At 43.7% G+C, this 26,144-nt stretch overlaps 1 protein-coding gene and 1 long non-coding RNA gene across 3 annotated transcripts in view; one reads left to right on the top strand and one right to left on the bottom strand.

The window, feature by feature from the left end:
• lgr4 (leucine-rich repeat containing G protein-coupled receptor 4) overlaps nucleotides 1–3,546 on the bottom strand; it is a 175,978-nt gene extending 172,432 nt beyond the window's left edge. Inside the window, exon 1 of one of the 2 annotated variants that reach the window (XM_059975998.1) lies at nucleotides 3,091–3,546. In XM_059975998.1, coding sequence (XP_059831981.1) covers nucleotides 3,091–3,344 — 254 coding nt within the window. In that variant the 5' untranslated portion in view covers nucleotides 3,345–3,546. The remainder of the gene's footprint in view (nucleotides 1–3,090) is intronic. The other variant, XM_059975997.1, reaches the window with a different exon arrangement.
• A 154-nt stretch (nucleotides 3,547–3,700) lies between these two features.
• Nucleotides 3,701–26,144, top strand: part of LOC132397340 (uncharacterized) — a 29,882-nt gene continuing 7,438 nt past the window's right edge. The window contains exons 1-3 of the long non-coding RNA XR_009513339.1: nucleotides 3,701–3,829; nucleotides 9,592–9,682; nucleotides 20,666–20,842. This is a non-coding gene — a long non-coding RNA (uncharacterized LOC132397340). The remainder of the gene's footprint in view (nucleotides 3,830–9,591; nucleotides 9,683–20,665; nucleotides 20,843–26,144) is intronic.

The following is a 26,144-nucleotide window of genomic DNA, read 5'->3' on the forward strand; positions in this document are numbered from 1 at the left end:
AAACACAAAATGCTGGCAGAACAGCATTCTTATCATAAGAACTATCGAAGATTCGATCCTGGAGCAAAGCTAGAAAATCTACAGACTTCACCCCCCCCCCCCCCCCCAATTTATAAATTGTCAAACAATACAAATACAATGTAGTTTATTAGCTTGTTAGCTACTTTGGGAAGGATGTTTGGAATTATGAAACTACAACAAAAGCCATGAACCTTTGTTTGAAATCATTACTTTATTCCAATGTAGCTATAAAAGTCTAAAATATAGATTCGCCACTGGATCCAATTTATGAATGTTGATGACGCTACTACACAAATGGTTCTACTTTTTGTGAGCTGAGGTGTCTCCTCTTGAAAACCAAGGTCATAAAAATAGGGTATTCTAATCACAGGAATAACTAAAATAATAGTACATTAATTACAAACTACATTTTAAATTATTCCAATTTTCAGCATGTGATGTAAATGAGGCACACTGACCATCAATTACAGCAAATAGTAATAATCCTTGAATTATACAAGGCTTCAGACAGTTATTCTAGAAAAGGTGACAACTCAGAGTTTTATAAATCCTGCAGTTCTGATTGACTGAAGATTATAGTGCATCATTAACAGCCTTTTCTAGCATAATTTACTTCCTGCTGTTAAATAGTTATCACGTTTTGTTTTTAAGGACATCATTCTGGCCATAAGCCCAATTAACCTACTAACCAGTAGGTCTTTCAAATGTAGGAAGAAACCACAGCAGCCAGAGGAAACCCACACAGTCACAGAGAGAATGCACAAAACACCTTTCAGATAGCAGTGGGAATTGAAGCCACATTGTTGACTCAAGACTATTTTGTTACTCCTTCCATAAAGAGGCAAAATAGAAATCACGCTTATCAATACTATCATGGTCCATTGAAAGACCTAGGAATTGTATGGACAAAACTAAAAAAAAGACACCTGAATTGGAAGGCATCATAACTTTGAGAATTATTTTCCACTACATTCCTTTTCTAGGTTATAAATATACTTTACATTCTTCAGAATTTAATTTTCCATTAAAAAACCACACAATACCATTTTCTAAATAAGTGCCCAAAAACCATATGAATGGAAAACTGATGAACAAGTTATTATTCTGACATTCTCAATGAAATGTGTTTTGTAAAACTCTATTTTAGAATTTTACTGTAACATTAATACACCACATAACTTTGCAAGGGCAAACATGGATTCTATCAAAATAAGCACTTGATTAAGTTACTCTATCCTGTTGATCATTAGTAATACACAATTTTCAACTGTTCATGCTTTTTAAAAATTATCTTTGTACACAAAACATAATCAAAATTAAGAGTCCAATGTGACATTTGCGTGTCTTTCAAAGTATCACAAATAATTAAACCAGAACACTTTCAACATCTATAGGAAACAATTTCTTTCAAGTGTAGCAAGTTGATAAATATAGGAGGTAATATTTACAATTGTTGTTGATATAAAGAAAGCACATTGTCTATACTAAACACATCTTCAAAAGATGTTAAAAGTAAAATCATTAAGGCTTTTGACATCTGGATATCAACAAATGAGTTTAGCAAGATATATATTATATATAGATAGATATACTCATTTATTCAGTTAAAATAAAACAGTAGATTACTTTGTAGAGAAGCTAACTCAATACAGCAGAGGCTATTATTTCGAATTCTTGCATTCCAAATTCAAGTTGTTGACTCTGATACCTTTTCCATCGTGACTTTCTGATTTGGCAAGAATTGAAACACAAAAAGGTGAAACTAGAAAACATTTGAACAACAAACATTCTGGAATTGATCACCATTCAAAACAAAACATGATAGTAAGTTATAAGCAGAACTGATTGACTTCCTTACTTGAAATTGGGGAACTAAAAAAACTGGAGGGCTATTGCACTCAAAAAATCCCAAGGAGGAAAAATTACACAATATGTAATGGTGCTGTTCTGCTTGCTCAATTATTTAATGTAATTATTCATGTTCAATATATATTGTGACAAGCAATGCAACACTTTGCAGCAATGTGGCCTGGCAACCAAAATTAAATTGCCCATTTACATGGTTGTCTTTGGAGGTGAGGGGTTCTGAAAGGGGAGATAAAACACACACAGAGCTTACCCAGTATTCAACCACTGCTGAAATGGTTAATGCAACAAGTCCACAGATTTTACAAAATTTATCTTTAAAAAGCTTCACACTTTAATAACTATTTAACTGTTTTCCTGCCAAATTCATTTTCCACTGATATCAAACGACTAAATCAGCAGCATCATTCAGCAGGTTCAAATTTGTGTGGTCTTTAAGAAATCGCTCAGTGCTAAAGATAAAACATTTAACACAACTGATGCTCTAGAACATGTAAATTCTTCCAATTTAAGATTCTTGAGAACGGAATACTGGTCAGAAGGAACTACTGTACATTGTTTTAATAATAAAAGAACAATTGTGTAAAGCAAAACCTTAAAAACAAAATTTACATCAGAACCTACACAGGATACATTTCAACAAATGTCCAAGACAGTGGGCCTGTTAATAGTGATATGTAAAACAAAATTGTTAACTGAATATAGATATCTTAATTAAATATCCAATCTGACACACACCTATTAAACCAGGTAATGAAAAATGACATTTACCAAAAATACTTCATACTTCATGTTACTGCTACAAGTACTTTCCAAAACACATTGTTACATTCAGTACCATATTGGGGGGGGGGGGGGGGTATGAAGTTCCAACAAACAATTAGCTTTTGTCCTCAAGTATTTCACGTTGGAAATTTCTTGCTATAATCCTACGTGACAAGTAGAGCCACAAAGGTTCATACTTTGGTTCCTATAGATACCTTCCACCAGGACACTTCACAATTAATATTTACTGCAATCTCAATTACGGGAATTGCAACAAATGAGGACTAATTTTCCCTCATTCATACTGCGTTAAGATGAGCCAAGGTTTACTGATTTAAATCTAAACGCAAGCAGTGACAGCACCACTGCACGGCATGGTATCACACCTTTGATACAAGAGACTGTAACACCTTGGATTTGTGGCTCAACTCTACTTACAAAAAGAAGGTGTAGATGCCGAGGCCTTGCGGGACGGTGGTGAGCGCTCGACCGGAGCAGTCGACTCTTCGCGGAGAATCGCTGTCGCCTTCACAGAGGCACACGGCCGGGCACGGAGCAGCCACATTCTCGGCGCGTCTGCCGCTCGATCCCAGCCAGATCAGCAGCAGAAGCAGCGGCCGCAGGAGGAGCCGAGGAGCCGGGCAGCGTCGTCCCGGCACCGGCCACTGGCACCGTGCGCACCACGGGCACATGGGATGAAAGGAAAATCTTCTTCTTCTCTCTCTCTCTCTCTTTAAAAGGCAAACTCAGCGATGGACGGAGGCTAATTAAATCCAGCCCCGTCTATACTGTCGTCCTACCCTGCGAGCCAGCTACCGCCACCAACACCAGCAGTCGCTCGGGAAAGCTGAGCTCCGCACCGCCGCCGCTCGGTAAACAGCTGACGTGCGACCCCGCCAAGGAGACGACGATCCAACGGCCGGGCCCCTCTCCCGTCGCTATTGGATACGCCGCGAGCCGTGGGGCGGGGCCAGCCACTTGACTGACACCTCGGCTGCTGCTCCTTGCTCCCTCACCCCCCCCTCCCCTCCACCCCCACAGGCATTTCTTACAATTAACCTGAAACTGCGTGCGCTGATTTCACGCAAGTTTATGTTGCGCCAACTTTTTTTTTAAACCAGGTCGCGAATGCACGAGGCTGGGAGTAGCACGTCGTTTTGTGGGTAAATTATTAAAGGTGAGATCCAGCATTTATTACGCAAAGTAATACCTATCCATTTGGCCTTTCGGACCAGTAGTTTCGTCGATTATGAAGCCGTACAGGGAAAAACAGACGCGGCAAGATAGTCAATGCTATTGTTTCTTGAAGAAAAGGGAGCCCGGAGACAAAAATTCCTGATGTGATTTCAGTGTAACATTGTTGGAGAAATTTCAGCGGACCAAATTTTACTCCCCAAGATCAAAGCACCACAGACAAAATGCTGGAGAAACTCAGCAGGCCAGGCAGCATCTGTGGAAATGAGTTAACAGTCAATGTTTCAGGCCGAGAGACCCTTCATCGGGACTGAAAAGAAAGTCAGAGTCAAGGCGGGTTACAGGAGGACAAGGTGGAAGATGATTAGTGAAACTGAGAGGGGGGAGGAGTGAAGTAAAGAGCCAGGAGATTGATTGGTGAAAGAGAGAAAGGGCTAGAGGAGGGGAATCTGATAGGAGATGACAGACCATGGAAGAAAGGGAAGGGCACCAGGTGATAGGTAGGTAAGGAGTTAAGGTAAAAGAGGGAAACATGAATTAGGAATAGTGTAGGGGGTCAGTTACCAGAAGTTCAAGAAATTGATGTTCGTGCCATCAGATTGGAGGCTACCCGGATGGTATATAAGGTGTTGTTCCTCCAACCTGAGTGTGGCCTCAATATGGACTGTCATGGAAGGGGAAGTAGAATTGAAATAGGTAGCTACCGAAGATCCTGCTTTTTCTGGCAGTCAGAGCGTAGGTGATACTTGTTCTGCTTGCAAGGATAAGTGACAGGAGGAAGATCAGTGGGGAGGGATGAATGGGCAAGGGAGTCGCATAGGGAAAGATCCCTGAGGAAAGTTGGAAGTGGGGGGGGGGAAGCAAAAGGTGTGCTTGGTGGTGGCAGGTTACAAAGAATTATGCGCTGGATGCAGAGGCTAGTGGGGTGGTAGGTGAGGGCAAGAGGAACCCTATCGCTGGTGTGGCAGCAGGAGAATGGGGTGAGGGCAGACGTGCATGAAATGGAAGAGGTGTGGATAAGGACAGCATTGATGGTGGAAGAAGAAAAGTCCTTTCTTTGAAGAAGGAGGACATCTCATTGGTTCTGGAATGAAAAACCTCATCCTAAGAACAGATGGAAATGGAGACAGAGGAACTGAGAAAAGGGGATAGCCTTTTTACAAGTGATGGGGTAGGAAGATGTATATTCCAGGTAGCTGTGAGAATTGTGGGTTTAAAAAGCGTATCAGTATAGATAGACTGTCTTCAGAGTTGGAGACAGACAGATCAAGAAAGGGAATGGAGGTGTCAGAACTGGAAATGGAAACAGAAATAGAAACTCCCCAATTCGCTCTATATATATTGTATACCACATCCAGACAAAGTATTTAAAATCAACACCCCATCCTCAAGCACAACATGTACTATTCAAGTGAAAAGATTAGGAAAAAATGGCAAAATGTAATCTTGTCACAAACAAATGAAGTTTAATTAAGTGCATTAGCCACGCAGTCTATAATACCATATTTTAAGATTTGCCACATTCATACTAACTATAGCGTGGTCCCTCATAAAGACTCATAAGAGCAACAGGTAGTGAGAAAGTCTTGTCTTCAGCATTAGACTCAGTAAGATCAAGGCTGCTGCCAAGTCATTACACTCATTTAAGGCAGGAGTCATTTGGCTTTGATAAAATCCAAAGTGACAGCTGGTGGAAGGAATTACCTGCAGGCAGAATGCGAGGATGTTCATTGTCAATGCCTATCATGAGTGGATTTCAGAGATGCAAACAGATGGCATTAAAGTTGTACTTCCAATTGGAATCATCATGTGATGAGGTACTATTAGTATTTATCCTGTAGTCAAGAAACTGCACTCACTTAGCTGAAAGTAAATTCGCCAGTTTAATGTCACTCTGACTTAATATATCATTGATAAAATCTTATCCATTTGAAGTAAAGTAGTTCATCTTAGCTGATTTGCTGTTGGGCCTTCATCCTCCAGGCTTGGGTTTGCCAGCTTTCCCTTAGTGATGCTCCACCAACTTCAGATCAACGAAAACTCTGCTGTCTATATCCTCAACCATGTAAGAAGAAGAATTATTATGTGTAAGATGGAAAGTAAATGAAGAAAATATGCAGGCACTGGAAAGTCAAAAACCAGAAACCCCTCTGTGGAAGATTAGGTAGTTGATAACTGCACTGAGCAGATCTGCAGTATTTCAAGGCACAGCTGAGCTAATAATAGAACTGAGGAGCACACTTATCACTTCTTCCCAATAAACTCGATTACTCTGCAAGCCAATGAATCAGAGATCTTGAGGCAAGTACTTAATCAATTTGAAAGTCTAATGGTACTCTGTACATGCAGACTGTTCAAGTTTACTGGTTGATTTCTACACTATCCTTACACATACAGTACTTAGGACTTTTAACTTTACTTTCTGTCAAACTATAAAGTTCCTGGGTAATTGTGCTATACTCTGGTAAGGTTAGTGAGTATGTGAACATTTTTCAGCAGCCTGGTTTCCATTCAACTGAATAAAAAATGTTTAATGAGCCGTTGTGTACTGGGTTGTTAGCCAGATCACACCAGTTGAAGTTGTCTCTTTATCTTGGGCAATAATGGAGCCAGTTCCATTGGTGCTTTTTGCTACAGGATCATGGTGATTGCAAATGTATGTTGCTGCTCTATTCATTATAAACAGCTGTAGTATTTAAGAAACTTGATAATATGTAAAGAATAATTCTGCCAATATGCTAGGGATAGAGTTGGGTCTTGGTAGTTAGCTATTGTGTTGTGTACGTTCCAGAACAGCCGTCAGTTGTGGCTGGACTTCAATGCTTTAACAATCTACAAAACCAGGTCGGACAGTATCACTGACAACAGCACAGCCCTTCCAGATGAGTTAGTACATTCTATGAACATTCTGAGCAGAAGGGGTTTGGAATGACTGGATGGTCCTTTCTGATTGAATGGTTAGAATAAGCTGTCCCTACAGACTCCAAAGCACCTGAATCCACAGTCACCATTGTGGACAGAAAATTAGTTTTCCAGATAATGAACTCAGAGAAACCAAGTAGCCTGGATGGTGAATACGAAAAAGTCTGCAGATACTGGAAATCCAAAGCAACGCATACAAAATAATGAGGGAAAACTGCAGGTGAGAGAGCACCTATGTAAAAATAATAAACAGTTGACATTTCAGGCTGAGACCCTTCTTCAAGACTGAGAAGGAAGGGGGAAGATACCAGAATAAAAAGGTGAGGGGAGGGTTCCCCATCAATGCTGTCTGACCTGCTGAATTCCTCCAGCATTTTGTGTGCTTTGCTTCGGATGGTGTCCCTACCTATGTTCTTAGCTCCTGTGCAGATTATTTTGCAGAGGTATTTGTAGACATTTTTATCTCTCCCTGCTTCAATGTAAAATTCCCAACTGCTTTAAGAAGATCACTATCATCCCAGTGCCTAAAAAAAGCAATATGCCTTAAGGATAAATGCCTGGTAGCTCTGACATCAACTATCATGAAGTGCTTCAACAGGGTGGTCATGACACACATTAACTCCAGCCTCCTGGACAACCTCCACCATCTGCAATTCACCTACTAACAAAACAGGACTATGGCTGATGCCATTTCCCTGACTACACTCATCTCTGGAGCTCCTGGACAGTAAGGGTGCCTATGCTAGAATATCGTTATTGATTACAGCTCTGCCTTCAATCCTATAATTCAAAGCAAACTCAACTCCAGCCTCTAAACCTGGAACTCAGCACCTCCCTTCACAAATAGATCCGTGACCTCTTGACCAACAGATTGCAATCCGCAAGAACAGGCAACAGCAGCTCCACCATGATTATTCTCAACACTGGTGCCCTATCAGGTTGTGTCCTCAGCTCCCTCTACACTCACGACTGTATGGCCAGATTCTGCTCTTGCTCTGTCTACGAGTTTTGCAGATGAAACCACTATGGTGGGCAGTATCTCAAATAATGATGAGTCAGAGTACAGAAAGCAAGTGGAAAGCCTGGTAACATGGTGGTCATGTCAACGACCTGTCCTTAAGTGTGTGCAAAACAAAAGAGCTACTCACTGAAGGGCGAGGTGCAATGCACATGCTCCTGTTTGCATCAATGGTGATGATGCTAAGAGAGGGGAGAGCTTCAGGTTCCTAGGAATGAACATTGCCAATAGCCTGTCCTGGTCCAACCATGTTGACACTACAGCCAATAAAGATCACCAGCACATCTACACCCTCAGGAGACTAAAAACCCCTGGCGTGTGTCCTTAGACCCTCACCAATTTTTATTAACGCACCATAAAAAACATCCTATCCAGATGCATCATTTTACAACTCTTCTGCCCGTGACTGCAAGAAACTGAAGAGAGTTGTGGACACAGCTCAGCGCATCACAGAAACTAACTTCCTTCCATAGACTTTGTCGACACTTCTCATGGTCTCTCAGTAAAGCAGCCAGCATAATCAATGATCTTTCCCACCCTGGATAGTGACTTTTCTCCCTCAACCTTCTGGGAAAAAGTTACAAAAGCCTGAAAGCGCTTACCACCAAGCTCAAGGACAGCATCTATCCTGCTGTTATAAGACTATTGTGTTGCGTGTGCCCAAGTGGTTAAGGCGTTGGACTAGTGATCAAAAGGTGGTGAGTTTGAGCCCCAGCCAAGGCAGCGAGTTGTGTCCTTGAGCAAGACACTTAACCACACATTGCTCCAGTCCACCCAGCTGAAAATGGGTATCAGCAAAATGCTGGGGGTTAACCTTGTGATAACCTTGGGTTAACTAGCATACTATCCAGGGAGGAGTCTTGTACTCTCAGTCACTTCATGCCACAGAAACTGGCATAAGCACCTGATGAGCCTGTGGTGACCCATTTCCTGGCACATCCGAACCGGCTCACAATTAGATAGCCTACAGGGGTTTGTGAGCACAGAGCTTTGGAGCCTCTGCGCCACGGGGGGCAGGTTGAGGGAGGCTTAAAAGTGAGGCTGAAGATTTCGAATAAAGTTTTTCCTTCGACTGCAGTTACCGACTCCGTGTCGTAATTCTAGCGCTGCATGTAGCACACCGCTACAAGCCTATAAGGCTCGGGACATTTATAAGACTCTTGAATTAGACCCCTGAACCTCACAATTTGCCTCGTTGTGACCTTACTCCTTACTGTACTACACAGTCTCTGTACTGTACAGTTTACACTGTCATTGTTTTATCTTATACAAGCTCAAAGCACAGTTGTAATGTATTGAGCTGCAGGGATTATATGCAAGTTGAGTTATTCACTGTACATTTTGCAATAATCAATTAATCTACCAATTTACCGATAACATTATACCAAGACTGAAGTTATATTAAAATTAATAACATGGAAATTGCTGGACATGAGCTGATGTTTTTAGCATACTTTAAAGAACCATTTTTTTCAGATATTGTATCATAAATTCTTGGTGTTTCTTGTTGATCTTTCAGTTATCTCATTTCACTTTTCTTGGACAAATTGCCAAGAGTTTCATTTATTCCATGTTAATACGTATCTATCAGATCTGATTTAAAATTAGCTTTAAAATAATTGACCACTTGTGATGTTGTTTTAAGCTACTGTTATATAATTAATGCAGTAAAACATAGGTTTCTGTCAATTTGTTAAAATTGCGTTGTTAAACCCATCTTCTTATCCCATTATCTAAAAAGTGAATTTCATTGTTAGTTGTATAATTTAGGTGCTGATTACTGAAAAATTATTTCCTTCATGTAGAAGTCATCCAGATTACACCTGTTGAAGTTATCTCCATATATTTGGCAATAATGGACCCAATTCTATAGCTGTTTTATACAGCAAGACCACAGTAAGTAGCAAATGTGTATACTGGCACTGTCATATAGTGTGCAATAACATGCCTGCGCTGCAGCATCTCATATTCAACTTGGGTTACAATATAATGGTGTGGGCACTGAATTTTCTAGCTTCGGGTTCCCTGCACCTCCTGTTCTCCTTCCTCTCCTTCTATCCACGCAGGTACTTTCCTCCCCCACCAGGTTCTGTTTGTTGATCACCATTGCACCATATGCTCAAGTTTACCTTCATTAACCCTTAAAAGTTTCATCTGCCCAGTGTTCCCACACATCTGTCGACTTTTGATCGGGTTCGCCTTTAACCTTTCTTACTAGATTTCAGCATCTGAAGCCTTTTGTGACTCCACATCATCTTCCAGCCTTTAGCTCTCTCATCACCCTCCCCTTCCCTCGCTGGATTCCTTTTGCTCCCTTTTTTCATTTTCCTTATCCTGCTCTACCTACCTATCATCAGATGTTGTCTCCCAACAGCAGCCCTCCCCTTCCTCTGTGTGGATTCATCTGCTCATCATCTCCCACCTCACCCTGTTCCAACTATCACCTGCTAACCTCATCACACCTTCCCTTTCATCTCTTTATACCAGCTATCTCCCCTCAACACTATCAGTCCTGATGCAGGCTCCTGACCCAAAACACCAACTATCCCTGCTCAACTGCTCAACTCGCTGAGTTCATCTAGCGTTCCTTTTTTCAGAATAGAGCAACTGCAGCCTCTGTGTCTCCATCCTTAATTGTCCCTGAATGGAGTGATATACCAAGCCAGTTCAGTCCAATTAATCATTCCAGTGGATCTAGAGCCAATTGTAATGGTGAGCAGTGGGAAAAATTATAATAAAGAACAAAGAGAACTTTTGGCACATTGGGTTTCATAAATCAGGGTATTGAGTATACTATAAGAGTTAGGATGTTATGTTGAAGTTGTATAAGACCTTGTTGATGCCAAATGTGGAGTATTGTGTCACAAACAAAAGAAAAAATGCAGATGCTGGAAATTAAGGTAACAAACACAAAATGCTGGAGGAACTCACTAGGCTGGGCAGCATCAATGGAAAAAAAGTAAACATAAGACCATAAGACAAAGGAGCAGAAGTCGGCTATTCAGCCCATCGAGTCTGTTCTGCCATTTCATCATGAGCTGATCCAATCTCCACTTTAGTCCCATTCCCCTGCCTTCTCACCATAACCTTTGATGCCCTGACTACTCAGATACCTATCAATCTCTGCCTTAAATACACCCAATGACTTGACCTCCACTGCCACCTGTGACAACAAATTCTGTAGATTCGCCACCCTCTGGCTAAAAAAATTTTTTGCATCTCTGTTCTGAATGGGCACCCTGCAATTCTCAAGTCATGTCCTTTCGTACTAGACTCTCCCATCATGGGAAACAACTTTGCCACATCCACTCTGTCCATGCCTTTCAACATTCAAAATGTTTCTATGAGGTCCCCCCTTATTCTTCGAACTCCAGGGAGTACAGTCCAAGAGCGGTCAAACGTTCCTCATATGTTAACCCTCTCATTCCCAGAATCATTCTAGTGAATCTTCTCTGAATCCTCTCCAATGTCAGCACATCCTTTCTTAAATAAGGAGGCCAAAACTGCACACAGTATTCCAAGTGAGGTCTTACCAGTGCCTTATAGAGCCTCAACATCACATCCCTGCTCCTATACTCTATTCCTCTAGAAATGGATGCCAACATTGCATTCGCCTTCTTCACCACCAACTCAACCTGGAGGTTAATCTTAATTTAAGAGTATCCTGCACGAGGACTCCCAAGTCCTCGTGATGAGAAAATGGTGGCGCAACGGCAGCGCACGTGTCCTCTCCAGGAATGAATATCTGTTATGCGTAAGTAGGGGCCATGCACAATGTTATAATTATGTGGTTTTTGTAAGTTAGTCTTGGTCTGTCTTGTGTTTTTGTGATATCATACTGGAGGAACATCATATCATTTCTTAATGCATACATTACTAAATGACAATAAACAAGGACTGAGTGTCCTCACAATCTAATCTAATCTAAAAGTCCCATTGCATCTCAGAACTTTGAACTATCTCCCTATTTAAATAATAGTCTGCCCGTTTATTTCTTCTACCAAAGTGCATGACCGTACACTTTCCAACATTGTAATTCATTTGCCATTTCTTTGCCCATTCCCCCAATCTATCCAAGTCTCTCTGCAGACTCTCTGTTTCCTTAGCACTACCAGCCCCTCCACTTATCTTTGTATCATCGGCAAACTTAGCCACAAAGCCATCTATTCCATAATCCAAATCGTTGACATACAACGTAAAAAGAAGCGGCCCCAACACGGACCCCTGTGGAAAACCACTGGTAACCGGCAGCCAACCAGACTGGGATCCTTTTATTCCCACTCCCTGTTTCCTGACAATTAACCAACGCTCTATCCATGTATGTAACTTTCCTGTAATTCCATGGGCTCTTATCTTGTTTAGCAGCCTCATGTGCGGCACCTTGTCAAAGGCCTTCTGAAAATCCAAATACACAACATCCACTGCATCTCCCTTGTCTAGCCTACTTGTAATTTCCTCAAAAAATTCACTAGGTTTGTCAGGCAGGATTTTCCTTTAAGGAAACCATGCTGAGTTCTGCCTATCTTGTCATATGCCTCCAGATACTCCATAACCTCATCCTTGACAATCGACTCCAACAACTTCTCAACCACCGATGTCAAGCTAAGAGGTCTATAATTTCCTTTTTGCTTCCTTGCCCCCTTCTTAAATAGCGGAGTGACATCTGCAATCTTCCAGTCCTCCAGAACCAGGCCAGAATCTATCGACTTTTAAAAGATCATTGTTAATGCCTCCACAATATCCACTGCTACTTCCTTCAGAACACGAGGGTGCATTCCATCTGGTCCAGGAGATTTATCTACCCTTAGATTATTCAGCTTCCTGAGTACTTTCTCTGTCATAATTGTGACTGCACGTATTTCTCTTACCTGACACCCTTGAGTGTCCGGTATATTGCTGATGTATTCCTCAGTGAAGATTGATGCAATATACTCGTTCAGTTCCTCCACCATCTCCTTATCTCCCATTACAATTTCTCCAGCATCATTTTCTATCAGTCTTATATCTACTCTCACCTGTCTTTTACTCTTTATATACTTGAAAAAGCTTTTAGTATCCTCTTTGATATTATTTGCTAGCTTCCTTTCATAGTTCATCTTTTCCCTCTTAATGACCTTCTTAGTTTCCTTTTATAAGCTTTTAAAAACTTACCAATCCTCTGTCTTCCCACTAAATTTTGCTTCCTTGTATGCCCTCTGACTTTGCTTTTACTTTGGCTTTGACTTGTCAGCCACGGTTGCATCCTTTTTCCATTTGAAAATTTCTTCTTCTTTGGAATATATCTGTCTTGCACCTTCCTCACTTCTCGCATAAACTCCAGCCACTGCTGCTCTGCCGTCCTTCCTGCTAGTGTCCCTTTCCAGTCAATGCTTAATGTAAACAGTTAATGTTTCAAACCTGATGAAGAGTCTCAGCCCTAAACATTGACTGTTTACTCTTTTCCATAGATGCTGCCTGGCCTTCTGAGTTCCTCCAACATTTTATATGTGTTACCTTGAAGTATATGTGTAGTTCTGGTCACCTACAGAAAATATATCAATAAGATTGAAAGAATACAGAGAAAACTAACAAGGAAATATTCTGATTTGAGGGCCTGAGTCATATGGAAAGGTTAGGACTTTTTTTACCCTGGAGCAGAGCAGAATGATGGAAGATTTGATAGAAGTGTACAGAATTATGAGGGGTATAGATAGTGTAAGTGCAAGCAAGCTTTTTCCATGGAGGTTATTTGAGAGTAGAACTAGAGGTCATAGGTTCAGGGTGAAAAGTAAAATATTTAATGGGAGTCTGAGGGGGAACTTCTTCACTCAGAGAGTGATGCGAGTTTGAAATAACCTGGCACTGGAAGTGGTGGATGTGGGTTTGATTGCAACATTTAAAAGAAGTTTAGATAAGTACTCAGATGTAACAGGTATGGAGACCTATGGCTCAGGTGTGGGTCGATGGGACAAGGCAGAGAACATTTGGACAGTCTAGGTGGGGCAAATGGCCTGTTTCTGTGCTGTAGTGTTCTAGGGCTTTATGACACTGTAACAAAGGAAAGAGAATTAAATGCTATTTTCATGGAGGAGGTCACAAATTAAGAGTTTAATGAAAAGGAGGGATTAAAAGAAATTAGTGTAAATTTTCAAAAATATGCTGGAGATTTTTGGTGCACCAGTTGTGGTACAACGATATAGCAGTTGGTCTTCTCCCTCACAGCTGCCTAGATCCAGGCTTAATCCCAGCCCCAGGTAACCCTGGCACAGTCTTTGCACTTTCTCTCTGGACTGAATGAGTTCCTCTGGATAAGTTAATTGGCAAAAGGAATCAAATTGGCAATTCATGGTATGTGTGACAGAGAGTGATTTCTAGATTACAGGGAAATTAAGGAAGGATCAGTGGGGTTATCCATTGTTACCTGACAAAGGCTGACTGATCTCTTTCTGTGTTGTCCTGCATATGCTTATGAATTAATGAGACGGATAAGTCTTCATGCCTTTGTAATCTGCATCTCTGAGTATTGAAAGAGATGCATGTGCATTGCTTCTCATCTTCAACAATTCCATAGATTACGGAGCAGTTTCAGCAAATTCTAGAGTGGCAAAGGGAACCCCATTATTTAATTGTTGTTCTTTTCTTCATCTTGTACTGCATCTTGTGGCAACCTGGCCCTTTCTTTAGCAAATTTGTTTGGTTTTTTTATGAGGCCAAGTTGCTAGCTCAAAGATCAACCCAGCACACGTGGAAAGCGTGCAAGAAGCTGGCCGGATTCGAACCCGGGACCACTCACCTTGAACTCTGGTGCGGATGTCACTACACCACCAGCTGGCATTATTTAGTTGGAGGAGAGCACAATAGGTTGGTCACTCGAAGATATTGCATGAAAGCTCAGATAAACCAGTAACTATTCAGAACTCCTGGTGGTTCAGCATCTGACTCATATGGTGATGTTTACCACTCCCATATAGCTCACCAGGACAGCAGTTCTTACACTCCCTTCTGACTCACCAGGATCTCGGCTCACACACTATCACTCAATTCGCAGTACCATGCTCTTTGGAACTTAACAGCTTCACTAGAAAATTTATTCTACTACTGTGTTACATTTTTAAAAAGTGAATTAGAAGTGTTCTGGTGGATTAGTAGGAATAACTTCTGAACAGTATCTAGCAGTCTGGCACTGCTGAAGTCCTGAGCATTTTAGATTATCAAAGTTTTACAGCTTTAGGAGAAATACAAGGCTATTGTAAAGGATAAGATAACAGGCCACTTAGAGAAACAGTAATGTAATTAGACAAAATCAACATGAAGTTATGAAAGGGAAATTATGTTTGGCAAAACAACTGAATGTTTTTGAGAATGGAACTGATAGAATGCTTCAGGGAGAATCTGTGGATCTGGTATATCAGGATTAACAAAAGGCCTTAACAAAATCCCATATAAGAGGTCAATGTGCAAAATTAAAGGACATGGGAATATAGAAGCACAAATTGAAAACTGGCTGACAGACAGGAAACAGAGAATAGAAATAAATGGGTCTTCTTGATTAGCAAGTAGTGACTGGTAGTACCGCAGGGATCAGATCTCAGGCCCCAGTTATACATCAATGACTTGGTCGAGGAAACCAAACGTAATCATGCTAAGCTCTCCGATGCCTAAAACTTAGCGAGGATGTGATTATGACAATGCAAAAAAAGGCTTTAGAGCTACTGAGGCAAGTAGAGCATGGAAGATTCAGTTTAATGAGGATAAATGTAAAGTTATCCATTTTGTTAGGAAAATTTTTTAAAAAGGTGAATAAATGTTGTTGGAGAAAGAGATTAAGAAGTCATTGTGCACCAGCTAATAAAACTAAACAAACAGATTCATTCAGAGTTAAGAAAGCAAATACCACCCAGACCTTTATTGTAGGAGGTTTTGATACATACTACCAAAAGCCAATGTTAACCAAGTACTCGAGACATTGAATGCTGACATCACCTAAGAAGAAACAGCCCATCCAACACCTTTCAAATCATAGTCCAGGATGTTAATCAAGCTTGTTCAAATAAATCTCTGTCCAATTATGATTATGAATCTGCAACACTTAGGGGTCCCAACACACTCAACCACTGCTATAAATATGATTAGGAATACCTACCAATCCATGCCTTGAATGCATTTTGGGAAATCTGTTAACTTGGCTGTCCATACATAAGGACAGTAAAGAGATGGTCACAACAAAAGATTAGAGAAGCAGCTATGGGACTGCTTTGAGTCGGTGGACTGGGCCGTGTTCAAGGTGTCAATGGAGGATCTGAATGAATACCCCATGGCTGTCACAGACTTTACAAATAACAGTCATAGATGAGTGTGTCTGCAGAAAATCATTCAAAGTCTTCACTAATCAGAAGCCCTGGATAAATTTGAAATCCGCTGTCTGCTATTGGCTAGATCAGTGGCATTCAAGTCTGGTGACCAAGTAAGATTCATCATGTCTAGTTATGATTTCCAGAAAGCCATCTTACATGTGAAGTGGCAATTCCAAGCCAAACTTCAATCACTGAAGGATACTCAACAGCTGTGGCAGGACTTGAATGCCAACACTTCTATCAAAGTGAAATCAAGTGACAGATGTAACAAGGAAGTTTCATTCCCAGATGAGTTCAATGCCTTCTGTGCTCCCCTTGACCATCAAAGCATAGAGGAAACTTCAACTCCCATAGCCCACGCTGACCCTATGATTTCAGTCTCTGACCAAAGTGAGAGCATCCTTCAGGAGGATGAACTCATGGAAAGCATCTGGCTCAGATGAGGTACCTGGCTGAGAACTGAAGGCCTGTGCTGATCAACTGACTGGTGTGTTCACTGATGTCTTTAACATCTCCCTTCAGCAGTCTGAGATACCCACCTGCTTCAAGCAGGCTTCCAATTATACTGGTGCCTAAGAAGAATATGGTAACTTTCCTCAATGACTATTGGCCAGTGGCACTTACATCCACTGTGATGAAATGCTTTGAAAGGTTGGTGATAAAACTTAACAACTCCTGCATGAAAAGTAACTTGGATCCACTCCAGTATGCCTAACAGCACAAAAGGTCTACAGCAGATGCCATTTCATTGGATTTTCACTCAACACTGGAACACCTGGACTGCAAAGCATACATAGATAAAGGTTCTTTATCAATTACAGCTCAGTGATCTCCACATCAAAACTAATCAATAAGCTTCAAGACCTATGCCTCAATACCTCCTTGTGTAATTGGATCCTCAACTTCCTCACTTGCCGACCCCAGACAGTTCGGATTGGGAACAACATCTGCTCCACAATCTCCATCAGCCCAGGTGAACCACAAGGCTATGTGCTTAGCCCCCTGCTCTTCTCACTTCATACATATGATAGCGAGGCTAAGCACAGCTCCAATGGTAGAGTTAAGTTTGATGACAACATCACTGTCATTACCTAATCAAAGGTGCTGATGAGTTAGCATATAGGAGAAAGATTAAACATTTGGCTGAGTGGTGACATAATAACAACCTCTCACTCAGTTACAGGAAGACCAAAGAGGTAATTCAGCAGGAGTAAACCAGAGATCAATGAGCCAGTCCTCATCGGGGGATCAGAGGTGGAGAGGGTCAGCATTTTTAAAGTCCTCTGTGTTATCACATCAGAGGATCTGTTCTGGGCCCAGCACAAGAGTGCCATTGTAAAGCGGGCAGCACCTCTACTTCCTTAGAAGTTTGCAAAGATTCAGCATGACCTCTAAAATGTTGTCAAACTTCTACGGACGTGTAGTGGAGAGTACATTGACTGGTTGCATCACAGCCTGGTATAGAAACATAAGTGACCTTGAATGGAATATCCTACAAAAAGTAGTCAATATGGCATAGTCTGTCATGGGTAAAGTCTTCCCCATAATTGAGAACATCGACATGGAGTACTGTTGCACAAAAGCAACATCTACCATTAAGCATCATCACCTTCCAGGCCATGCTCTTTTCCTGATGCTGCCATCAGTAAGATGGTACTAGAGCCTGAGGACCCATATCACCAGGTTCAGGACAGTTATTCCACCTCAACCATCGGGCTCTTGAACCAGTGGGAATAATTTCACTTAACTTCACTTGCCCCAATCACTAAACTGTTTCCACAAACTATGGACTCACTTCCAAGGACTTTTCGTTCATGTTCCCGATATTTTTTGCTTATTTATCTATTTATTTATTTATTATTTATTGATTTTCTTCATTTTATTTGCACATTCTGATGCCTTTTGCATATTGGTTGTTTGATTTGTTGAGTGTGGTCTTCCAATAGTTCTATTGTGTTGCTTGTGATTTACTGTGAATGCCTGCAAGAAAACTAATATGGTCACATATATGCACTTAGCTAATAAATTTACTTTATACTTTGATTCACGAGCAAAGATATTTACTACAATTACACTAGACCTTGATGAGACCACAGATAGAGTATTGTCTGCAGTTTTGGTCTTTTTATGGAAGAGAAAATATACCTGCTGTAGAGGGAGTGCAACTAATGTTCAGCAAACAATTGCTGGGACGATGGAACTGTCATATGAGAAGGAATTGTGTTGACTAAGCAAGTATTCAATGAGGTTTAAATTGAAGAGAGATCTCATTGAAACTTGTACAATTCAGACATAGCTTGACAAGCTGGATACAGAAAGGATGTTTTCATTAGATAGCAGTATCTAGAAGAAGGCTTTGCAGTTTCAGGCTGGTAGCAGAATGCTAACACTTCTCTGCAGGATATTAGCAGTCTGGTAGTTTTGTGGAGCATATAAAAGAAGTGATAAATGGAAATGATCACATTTTAGTAAATGGAATGGAATGATAAAGAGACAGAGATAAATTTAAGAAGAGAGAGTTTTTTAAAAGCAAAATAGTGTTAAGTTTTGTAATGTTGGCCACCCAAAATTATTCAGGATTGCAAAGGGTAGTACAGCACAGGACTTTGGTCGATAATATGTGTCAACCTAGCCTACTGCATATGGCCTGCTCCCTATGTTCCTGCTTATTGATGAGACTGTCAAAAATCTTAAATGCATCTTAAATGTTGCTATCATATCTGCTTCTGCCACTTTCCCTGGAATCGTATTTCAAGCACCTTCCATTTTTTTATCTAAATAAAATAACGTTACTCGCTTGCTTTAAACTTTCCCTCTTTCATCTTAAAATATACACTTTGGTGTTTAACATATTCCACCTTGGGAAAATACTGTGACTATTTACCTACCCATGCTTATCATAGTTATATATACTTCCATCAGATTGACCCTCAGGCTCTGACACCCTAGAGAAAACAATTCAAAATTCTAAAGCCTCTTCTTGCAGCTAAAGTACTCCAATCCAGTTACCATCTTCGTGAAACACTTTTTTATTTTTTGTATCCTTCCCATAGTGTGGTGAACAGAACTGCACACAGTATTGCAAATGTGAAGTTTACAAAGTTTTATGCACCTGCAATATAACTGGTCAACATTATTGCAAATGTGAAGTTTACAAAGCTTTATGCACCTGCAATATAACTGGCCAACATTCACACTCAGTGCCCGAAACGAAGAAGACAAGTATGCCGTACATCGTTTACCAACCTATCCACATGTGTTGCTACTTTTAGCCCTGCTACTCAAGACCCTTCTGCCCATCAGTCCTCTTAAGGACATCGCTATTTACTGTTTACTTTCCTCCCAAATGAATCACCTAACACTTATCTGGCAGCAAAACATGTCCGTTTCCCACCCTCCCATCCATTCACCCAAAGAAGCATCCATCCTCAGGAATGGTCATCTCCGGTCCTCAAGTCCTTGGCTCCAGACTCTCTGATTCATAGATATCCGGCCTCCAATCTAAAGTCCATGGTCCAGACTTGTAGTCATCATTCCTTTGATCTCTAGACAAGCCAACCCAGGTGCATCGAACTTTGGGCCTCCATTTCTGGACTCGCCAACTCTGATCTTCTATCTTCACCGAGCATTGGACTTTGACCTTCAGCTTTGCCTTCTGGACTTTGCTGATGTCTGGGTATTGATCCCAGTACTTGCTGATCACTGTATCAGTTTCGGGCATCTGATCCCTGTAATCTGGAGACAAGAGTCACCGGCTCTATCGACTCCCACCTGCACAGGTCTCCAATCCAGGACTTGCTGACCTGGGGATCACGGGCCTCCTCAGTGCCAGCTGACCTTACCTCGGGAATTGCTCACCTTCGACAATGGAGTGCTCCAACCTGGATTCTGAACACCGGCTCCTGCCCCTGACCTCTAACCCTCCTTCACGCTTGCCCCTTGACCCTAACCTGACACTTAACTCTATGCGCTGTCCCAAATAATCTCCCTATGCACCTAAAAGACAACTAAAACAACTATGTCTGAGCCATGACATTGACAAACATCACAGCCTGGTGCTATTTGATTGGCAGCACTCCCATCTACCCTAATGAAATGCTTTGCTAGATTGGTCTTGGCCAAAACTCCTTCCTGAGTAACGGCATGGACCACAACAAAACTACAGAAGGCACATTCTCACTGGCTCTCCACTGGTCTTTGAACCACCTAGATAGCAGCAATACCTACAACAGATTGTTGTTTATCAATTACAGCTCCGTGTTCAACACCATTATCCCCTCTATGTTAATCAACAACTTCCAAAACTCAGCCTCAATACCTCCCTCTGCAAATGGACTCTTGACTTCCTTATTGGGAGACCATAGCCAGATTGCATCTGCTGTGGATTTGTGGCAAATCAGAAATAAAATCTCTTCCAATCAGAATATGTGCATCTCAAGGATGCATGCTTAGCTCTGCTCTGCTCTCTCTACACTAATGACTGCGTGGCTAGTCACAACTGAAATGCCATCTATAAATTCACCCATGACACCACTGTTGTTCGCAGAATCTCAGATGGGGACAAGGAGGCATACAGAAGCAAGATGAATCAGTGGTTGAGTGGTGTTACAACAAGAACCATAAACGCAAGGTGAGCAAGATGTGAGAATTGAATGTCGCCTTCAGGAAGTGGAAGTTGGGAGAACACACACCAATCCTTATTGAGGAGTCAGCGGTGGATAAGGTGAGCAGCTTAATTTTTCCTAGGTGTCAACATCTCAGATAATCTATCGTGGGCCCAACATATTGATGCAATTGCGAAGTAGGTACACTGGCAGCTATACTTCATTAGGAGTTTGAGGAGGTTTTGTATGTCACCAAAGACCCCAGCGCATTTCCACAGATCTTTCATGGAAAGCATGCTGATTGGTTTCATCAATGTTCAGTAGGAAAGTGCCAATGCACAAGATTGTAGACACACCCATTACAAACACATCTCCCCACCATCAAGGATATCTTCTAAAGGCAGTGCCTCAAGAAGATGCCAATCCATCACGAAGCACCCTCATGATCTGGAACATGCCCCCTTTTCATAACTCTGTTATGGAGGAGGTACTGGAGCCTACAAACTCAACATTTTAGGAATAGCTTCTTCCCCTTTGCCATCAGACTTCTGAACAATTCATGAACCCATGAATACTACTTTGCTATTCTTCATTTGCACTATTTGTTTATTCATTTTTATTGTAACTTATAATAATTTTTTATCCCTACACTGTACTTCTGCCACAAAATAACAAATTTCATGAATTACATCTATGATAATAAACCTGATTCTGATTCTGATCAATGTACCCTTTGTTATCAACATACTGTAGCGATGTGCTACACACAGCGCTGAAATAATGACACGCAGTCGATAAGTCGTTTGGAGGCTAGTTTATTCAAACTTCGTGGCGCTGGCATTTAAATCCCTAGCGCCCGCCCTCTCTGGGTGGAAATGACATCAGAGGTGCATTACCTAAGTCTCCCCCCACGCGCTGGCTTTTTGTGAGCCGGTTTGCCTGCGCAGAAAGTGGGTCACCACATAATCCCCCCGTCCAGAACTGGCGATACACCCCCCAATGTCCACAGTCTGGATCAGCCTCTGTTTGGGAGGTCCGCCTCTGCGCCGCGGTGCCTGAACCTTGACTGGATGAGCCAAGTCCACATGGGCTGGTTTGAGTCGGTCCACTGTGAAAACCTCCTCTCTCCCCCCAATGTCCAGAATGTACGTGGACCCATTGTTGTTGATCTCTTTGAACGGCCCCTCGTACGGCCGCTGTAGCGGTGCCTAGTGTCCGCCACTTCGTACAAACACAAACTTACAGTTCTGCAGGTCTTTGGGTACATGGGTCGGGGTCCATCCGTGCTGTGAAGTTGGTACAGGGGCCAGGTTGCTGAGCCTTTCGCGTAGCCTATCCAGGACTGTTGCGGGTTCTTCCTCTTGCCCCCTTGGGGCTGGTATGTACTCTTCCGGGACGGCCAGGGGCGCGCTGTACACCAACTCGGCCGACGAGGCGTGCAGATCCTCTTTGGGCGCTGTACAAATTCCAAGCAGGACCCAGGGAAGCTCGTCCACCCAGTTGGTCCTCTCAGGCGGGCCATGAGAGCCGACTTCAAGTGACAGTGGAAGCGTTCCACCAGTCTGTTCGACTGTGGATGGTAGGCAGTTGTCTAGTGTAGCTGCGTTCCCAACAGGCTGACCACAGCCTGGAGGTGAACTGGGCACCTCTGTCGGAGGTAATGTGGACCGGTACCCCGAATCGTGCTACCCAGGTTGCGATCAGTGCTTGGGCGCAGGAATCGGCAGATGTGTCGGTGAGTGGGACCGCCTCTGGCCACCTCGTGAACTGGTCTACCATAGTTAGGAGGTACCGCGCTCCTCGGGACACTGGTAGGGGGCCCACGATATCCACATGAACGTGGTCAAACCTCCAGTGGGTGGGTTTGAACTGCTGCGGCGGGGCTTTAGTGTGCCGCTGCACCTTGGCTGTTTGGCAATGTGCGCACGTTCTGGCCCATTCACTGACCTGCTTGCGAAGTCCGTGCCACGTGAACTTTCTGGAGACCAGCCGGACAGTTGTCCTGATAGATGGATGCGCCAAACCGTGTATGGAGTCGAAAACTCGCTGCCTCCAGGCTGCCGGGATGATGGGGCGAGGTTGTCCGGTAGCCACGTCGCACAGGAGGGTCCTATCACCTGGGCCTACGAGAATGTCCTGCAGCTGCAAACCCGAGACAGCGGTCCTTTAGCTGGGTATCTCGTCATCTGCCTGCGGTGCCTCCGCCAGTGCTGCATAGTCCACCCCCAGGGACAGGGCCTGGACAGCTGGTCTGGAGAGTGCGTCCGCCACGACGTTGTCCTTTCCCGAGGCATGCTGGATGTCCGTCGTGTACTCGGAGATGTAGGACAGATGTCGCTGCTGGCGAGCCGACCAGGGATAGGACTCCTTTGTGAACGCAAAGGTCAATGGTTTGTGGTCCGTGAACGCGGTGAACGGCCTGCCTTCTAAGAAGTACCTGAAATGCCGGATTGCCAGATACAGTGCCAACAGCTCCCGGTCGAAAGCACTGTACTTGAGTTCAGGTGGTCGTAGGTGCTTGCTGAAGAACGCCAGGGGTTGCCAGCGCCCCTCAATGAGCTGCTCCAGCACCCCACCGATTGCTGTGTCGGATGCGTCCACCGTGAGGACGGTCGGAACGTCTGTTCAGGGGTGCTCCAGCATCATGGCATCTGCCAAGGCTTCCTTGGCTTTAACGAAAGCGGCTACGGCCTCCTCGTCCCAAGTAATGTCCTTGCCTTTACCCGACATAGGGTGTACAAAGGGCGCATGATACAGGCTGCTGAGGGGAGGAAACAGTGGTAGAAGTTCACCATACCAATGAACTCCTGCAGGCCTTTGCCTGTGTTGGGCCGGGCAAAGTGGCGGATCGCGTCTACCTTGGCAGGCAGAGGTGTTGCCCCGTCTTTGGTAATCCTGTGGCCCAGGAAGTCGATGGTATCGAGACCGAACTGGTATTTGGCCGGGTTGATTGTGAGGACAAAATCACTCAGGCGGGAGTAGAGCTGGCGGAGATGGGACAGATGCTCCTGACGACAACTGCTGGCTATAAGGATGTAGTTCAAATAGATGAATGCAAAGTCCAGGTCGTGTTCCACTGTGTCCATTAGCCGCTGGAACATCTGTGCGGCATTCTTCAGGCTGAATGGCATTCGGAGGAACTCGAACAGGCCGAATGGGGTGATGAGTGCTGTTTTGGGGATGTCTTCAGGGTGCACCGGGAGTTGATGGTATCCCCGGATGAGGTGTACTTTGAAAAAGATTCTTGCCCCGTGCAGGTTTGCTGCAAAGTCCTGTATGTGCGGCACGGGTTAACGGTCTGGAGTTGTAGCCTCGTTCAGTCTGCGGTAGTTGCCACATGGTCTCGAACCCCCTTTATGCCGGGGTTCTTCCCATGCACCTGGGGGATCTCGGCTGGAGGGTACTGCATAGAGCGGTGCCCTGCAATAAGTTTTTCAGTTTGTACACGGATCTCCCACCCGCATGCCACTTCTGCGGGCTGGAGGAAACTGTACCACATGTACATGGAGTGTGTGAGGCTGCAGCCTCTTTTTGCGTATTTGCGTGGGCTGCTTCTCGCATTCTGGCTGCATTTTAGCCCCACCCTATTTATATATGGTCATCCAGTAAGGAAGGGGGCATGGAGGGATGAGGATGTCCTTGTCAACTTGCTCCTGGGGCTGGCGAAATCCGCCATCCGAGGGTCTTGGAAACGGGTGGCGGGAGGATCTCCTCAGGCAGACTGCCTGGCAATGTTTAGGGGGTATGTTCGTGCCCGGGTAAACATTGAAAAAGAACACGCGCAGTCCACAGCGGCCTTGGAGGAATTTCGGGACCGTTGGGCTCCGCGGGGTGTAAATGCCATCGTGGATAGAGATGGCAACATTCTGGTGTAATATCTATTGTCTATTTGCAGTGCAGTAATTGTGTTTGGCACTGTTTTGTATATATTGTATAGCACTGATATTTGTAATAAAGGATTTTGTAATTTAAAAAAATGCTGCTTTGGGCACCATGTGCGGGGGGGAGGCCCATGGGCTGGCGGACCTCCATACAATCCCCAATTCCTCCATCCTCCTTCTCCAGGTGGAGCTTTTCCGGGGGGAGCCTTCATGCATGGGCGTGGAGGGGTGGTCCCTGGGTCGGAATGTGGTGCTGTACTCTGTGTCTGGGCATGGCTGCCGTGAACTGCGGTGCCAGAATCGATGGAAAGTCTGCTAGGATTCTGGTGAATTTGTTGTCTGACAGCATGATGGAGTCCAGGTGTGGGGCCGGCAACTTGGCTTTGCCCAGGGACTACGTCTGGAAAGTGTCGGCATGTACCAGTCTTTTCCCTTGCAAGTCGACCAGCAGGCTTTGAGATCGCAAGAAGTCTGCCCCCAGGAGTGGTTGGGCCACGGCGGCCAGTGTGAAGTCCCATGTGAACCGGCTGGCGCCGAACTGCAGCTGCACTGTGCGGGTGCCGTAGGTCCGTATTGTGCTGCCGTTTGCGGCCCTCAGGGTGGGTCCTGGCTTCCCGTTGCGGGTGTCGTACCCTGTCGGGGGCAAGACACTGATCTCCACTCCGGTGTCGACCAAGAAGCGGCGTCCTGACTGTTTGTCCCAGATGTACAAGAGGCTGTCCTGGTGGCCAGCCACCATAGTCATTAGCGGCAGCTGGCCCTGGCCCTTGCAGGACGGGTGACAACAGCGGGCTTTTGTGCCCCACCGCTGGTGGTAGAAACACCATTGTTCCACGTGTGGAATCAGAGGATATCTGCCGAATCTGGAACTGAGTTTCTGCTTGGCTAAACTACACACATGGTCGCAGCGTCCAGAAAGTCAGCAGTTTTATCGAAACTTCTTGAACAGATGAAGAGTCGGTCATCTTTGGTCCAAATTCCGTTTGGACCGTCAGGGTCACCAATGTAGCGATGTGCATTTAAATCCCTAGCTCCCGCCCTCTCCGGGCGGAAATGACATCAGAGGTGCATTACCAAAGTCTCCCCCCCCGCACGCTGGCTATTTGTGAGCCGGTTCGCCTGCGCAGAAAATGGGTTGCCACAATACCCTTCCCTGATCTCACTGGCAACCATGTCCTTCTCCTTGGTGAATACTGGTGCAAAGATAATATAGTGATAGATTCCTTCCTCCAGTATGCAGGACAAAAGGTAGGAACTTTATTGCACATAGAATAAAAATGGTTGGATAGGATTTATTGTAAAAAAAAAGGATCAATAGTTCCGGTAAGATGGTGACATACTTGGTTGCAGCGGCCTCTCAGAGCCGACACATACAACAAATATATGCCTTAAACATTTTATTGTGATTGGAAGACCATGATATACATTGGTAATACAAAATACTGCAAGTCTAGTTCACAGGTGGGACCAATGACAGGAGAGCTGTGTGGCTTCTGTTGTTGTGCAGACCAGGCCCTCATACCGCAGTGTTATATGTTAC

This window comes from Hypanus sabinus, chromosome 7 (genome assembly GCF_030144855.1).
Source record: "Hypanus sabinus isolate sHypSab1 chromosome 7, sHypSab1.hap1, whole genome shotgun sequence".
Taxonomy (NCBI): Eukaryota; Metazoa; Chordata; class Chondrichthyes; order Myliobatiformes; family Dasyatidae; genus Hypanus; species Hypanus sabinus.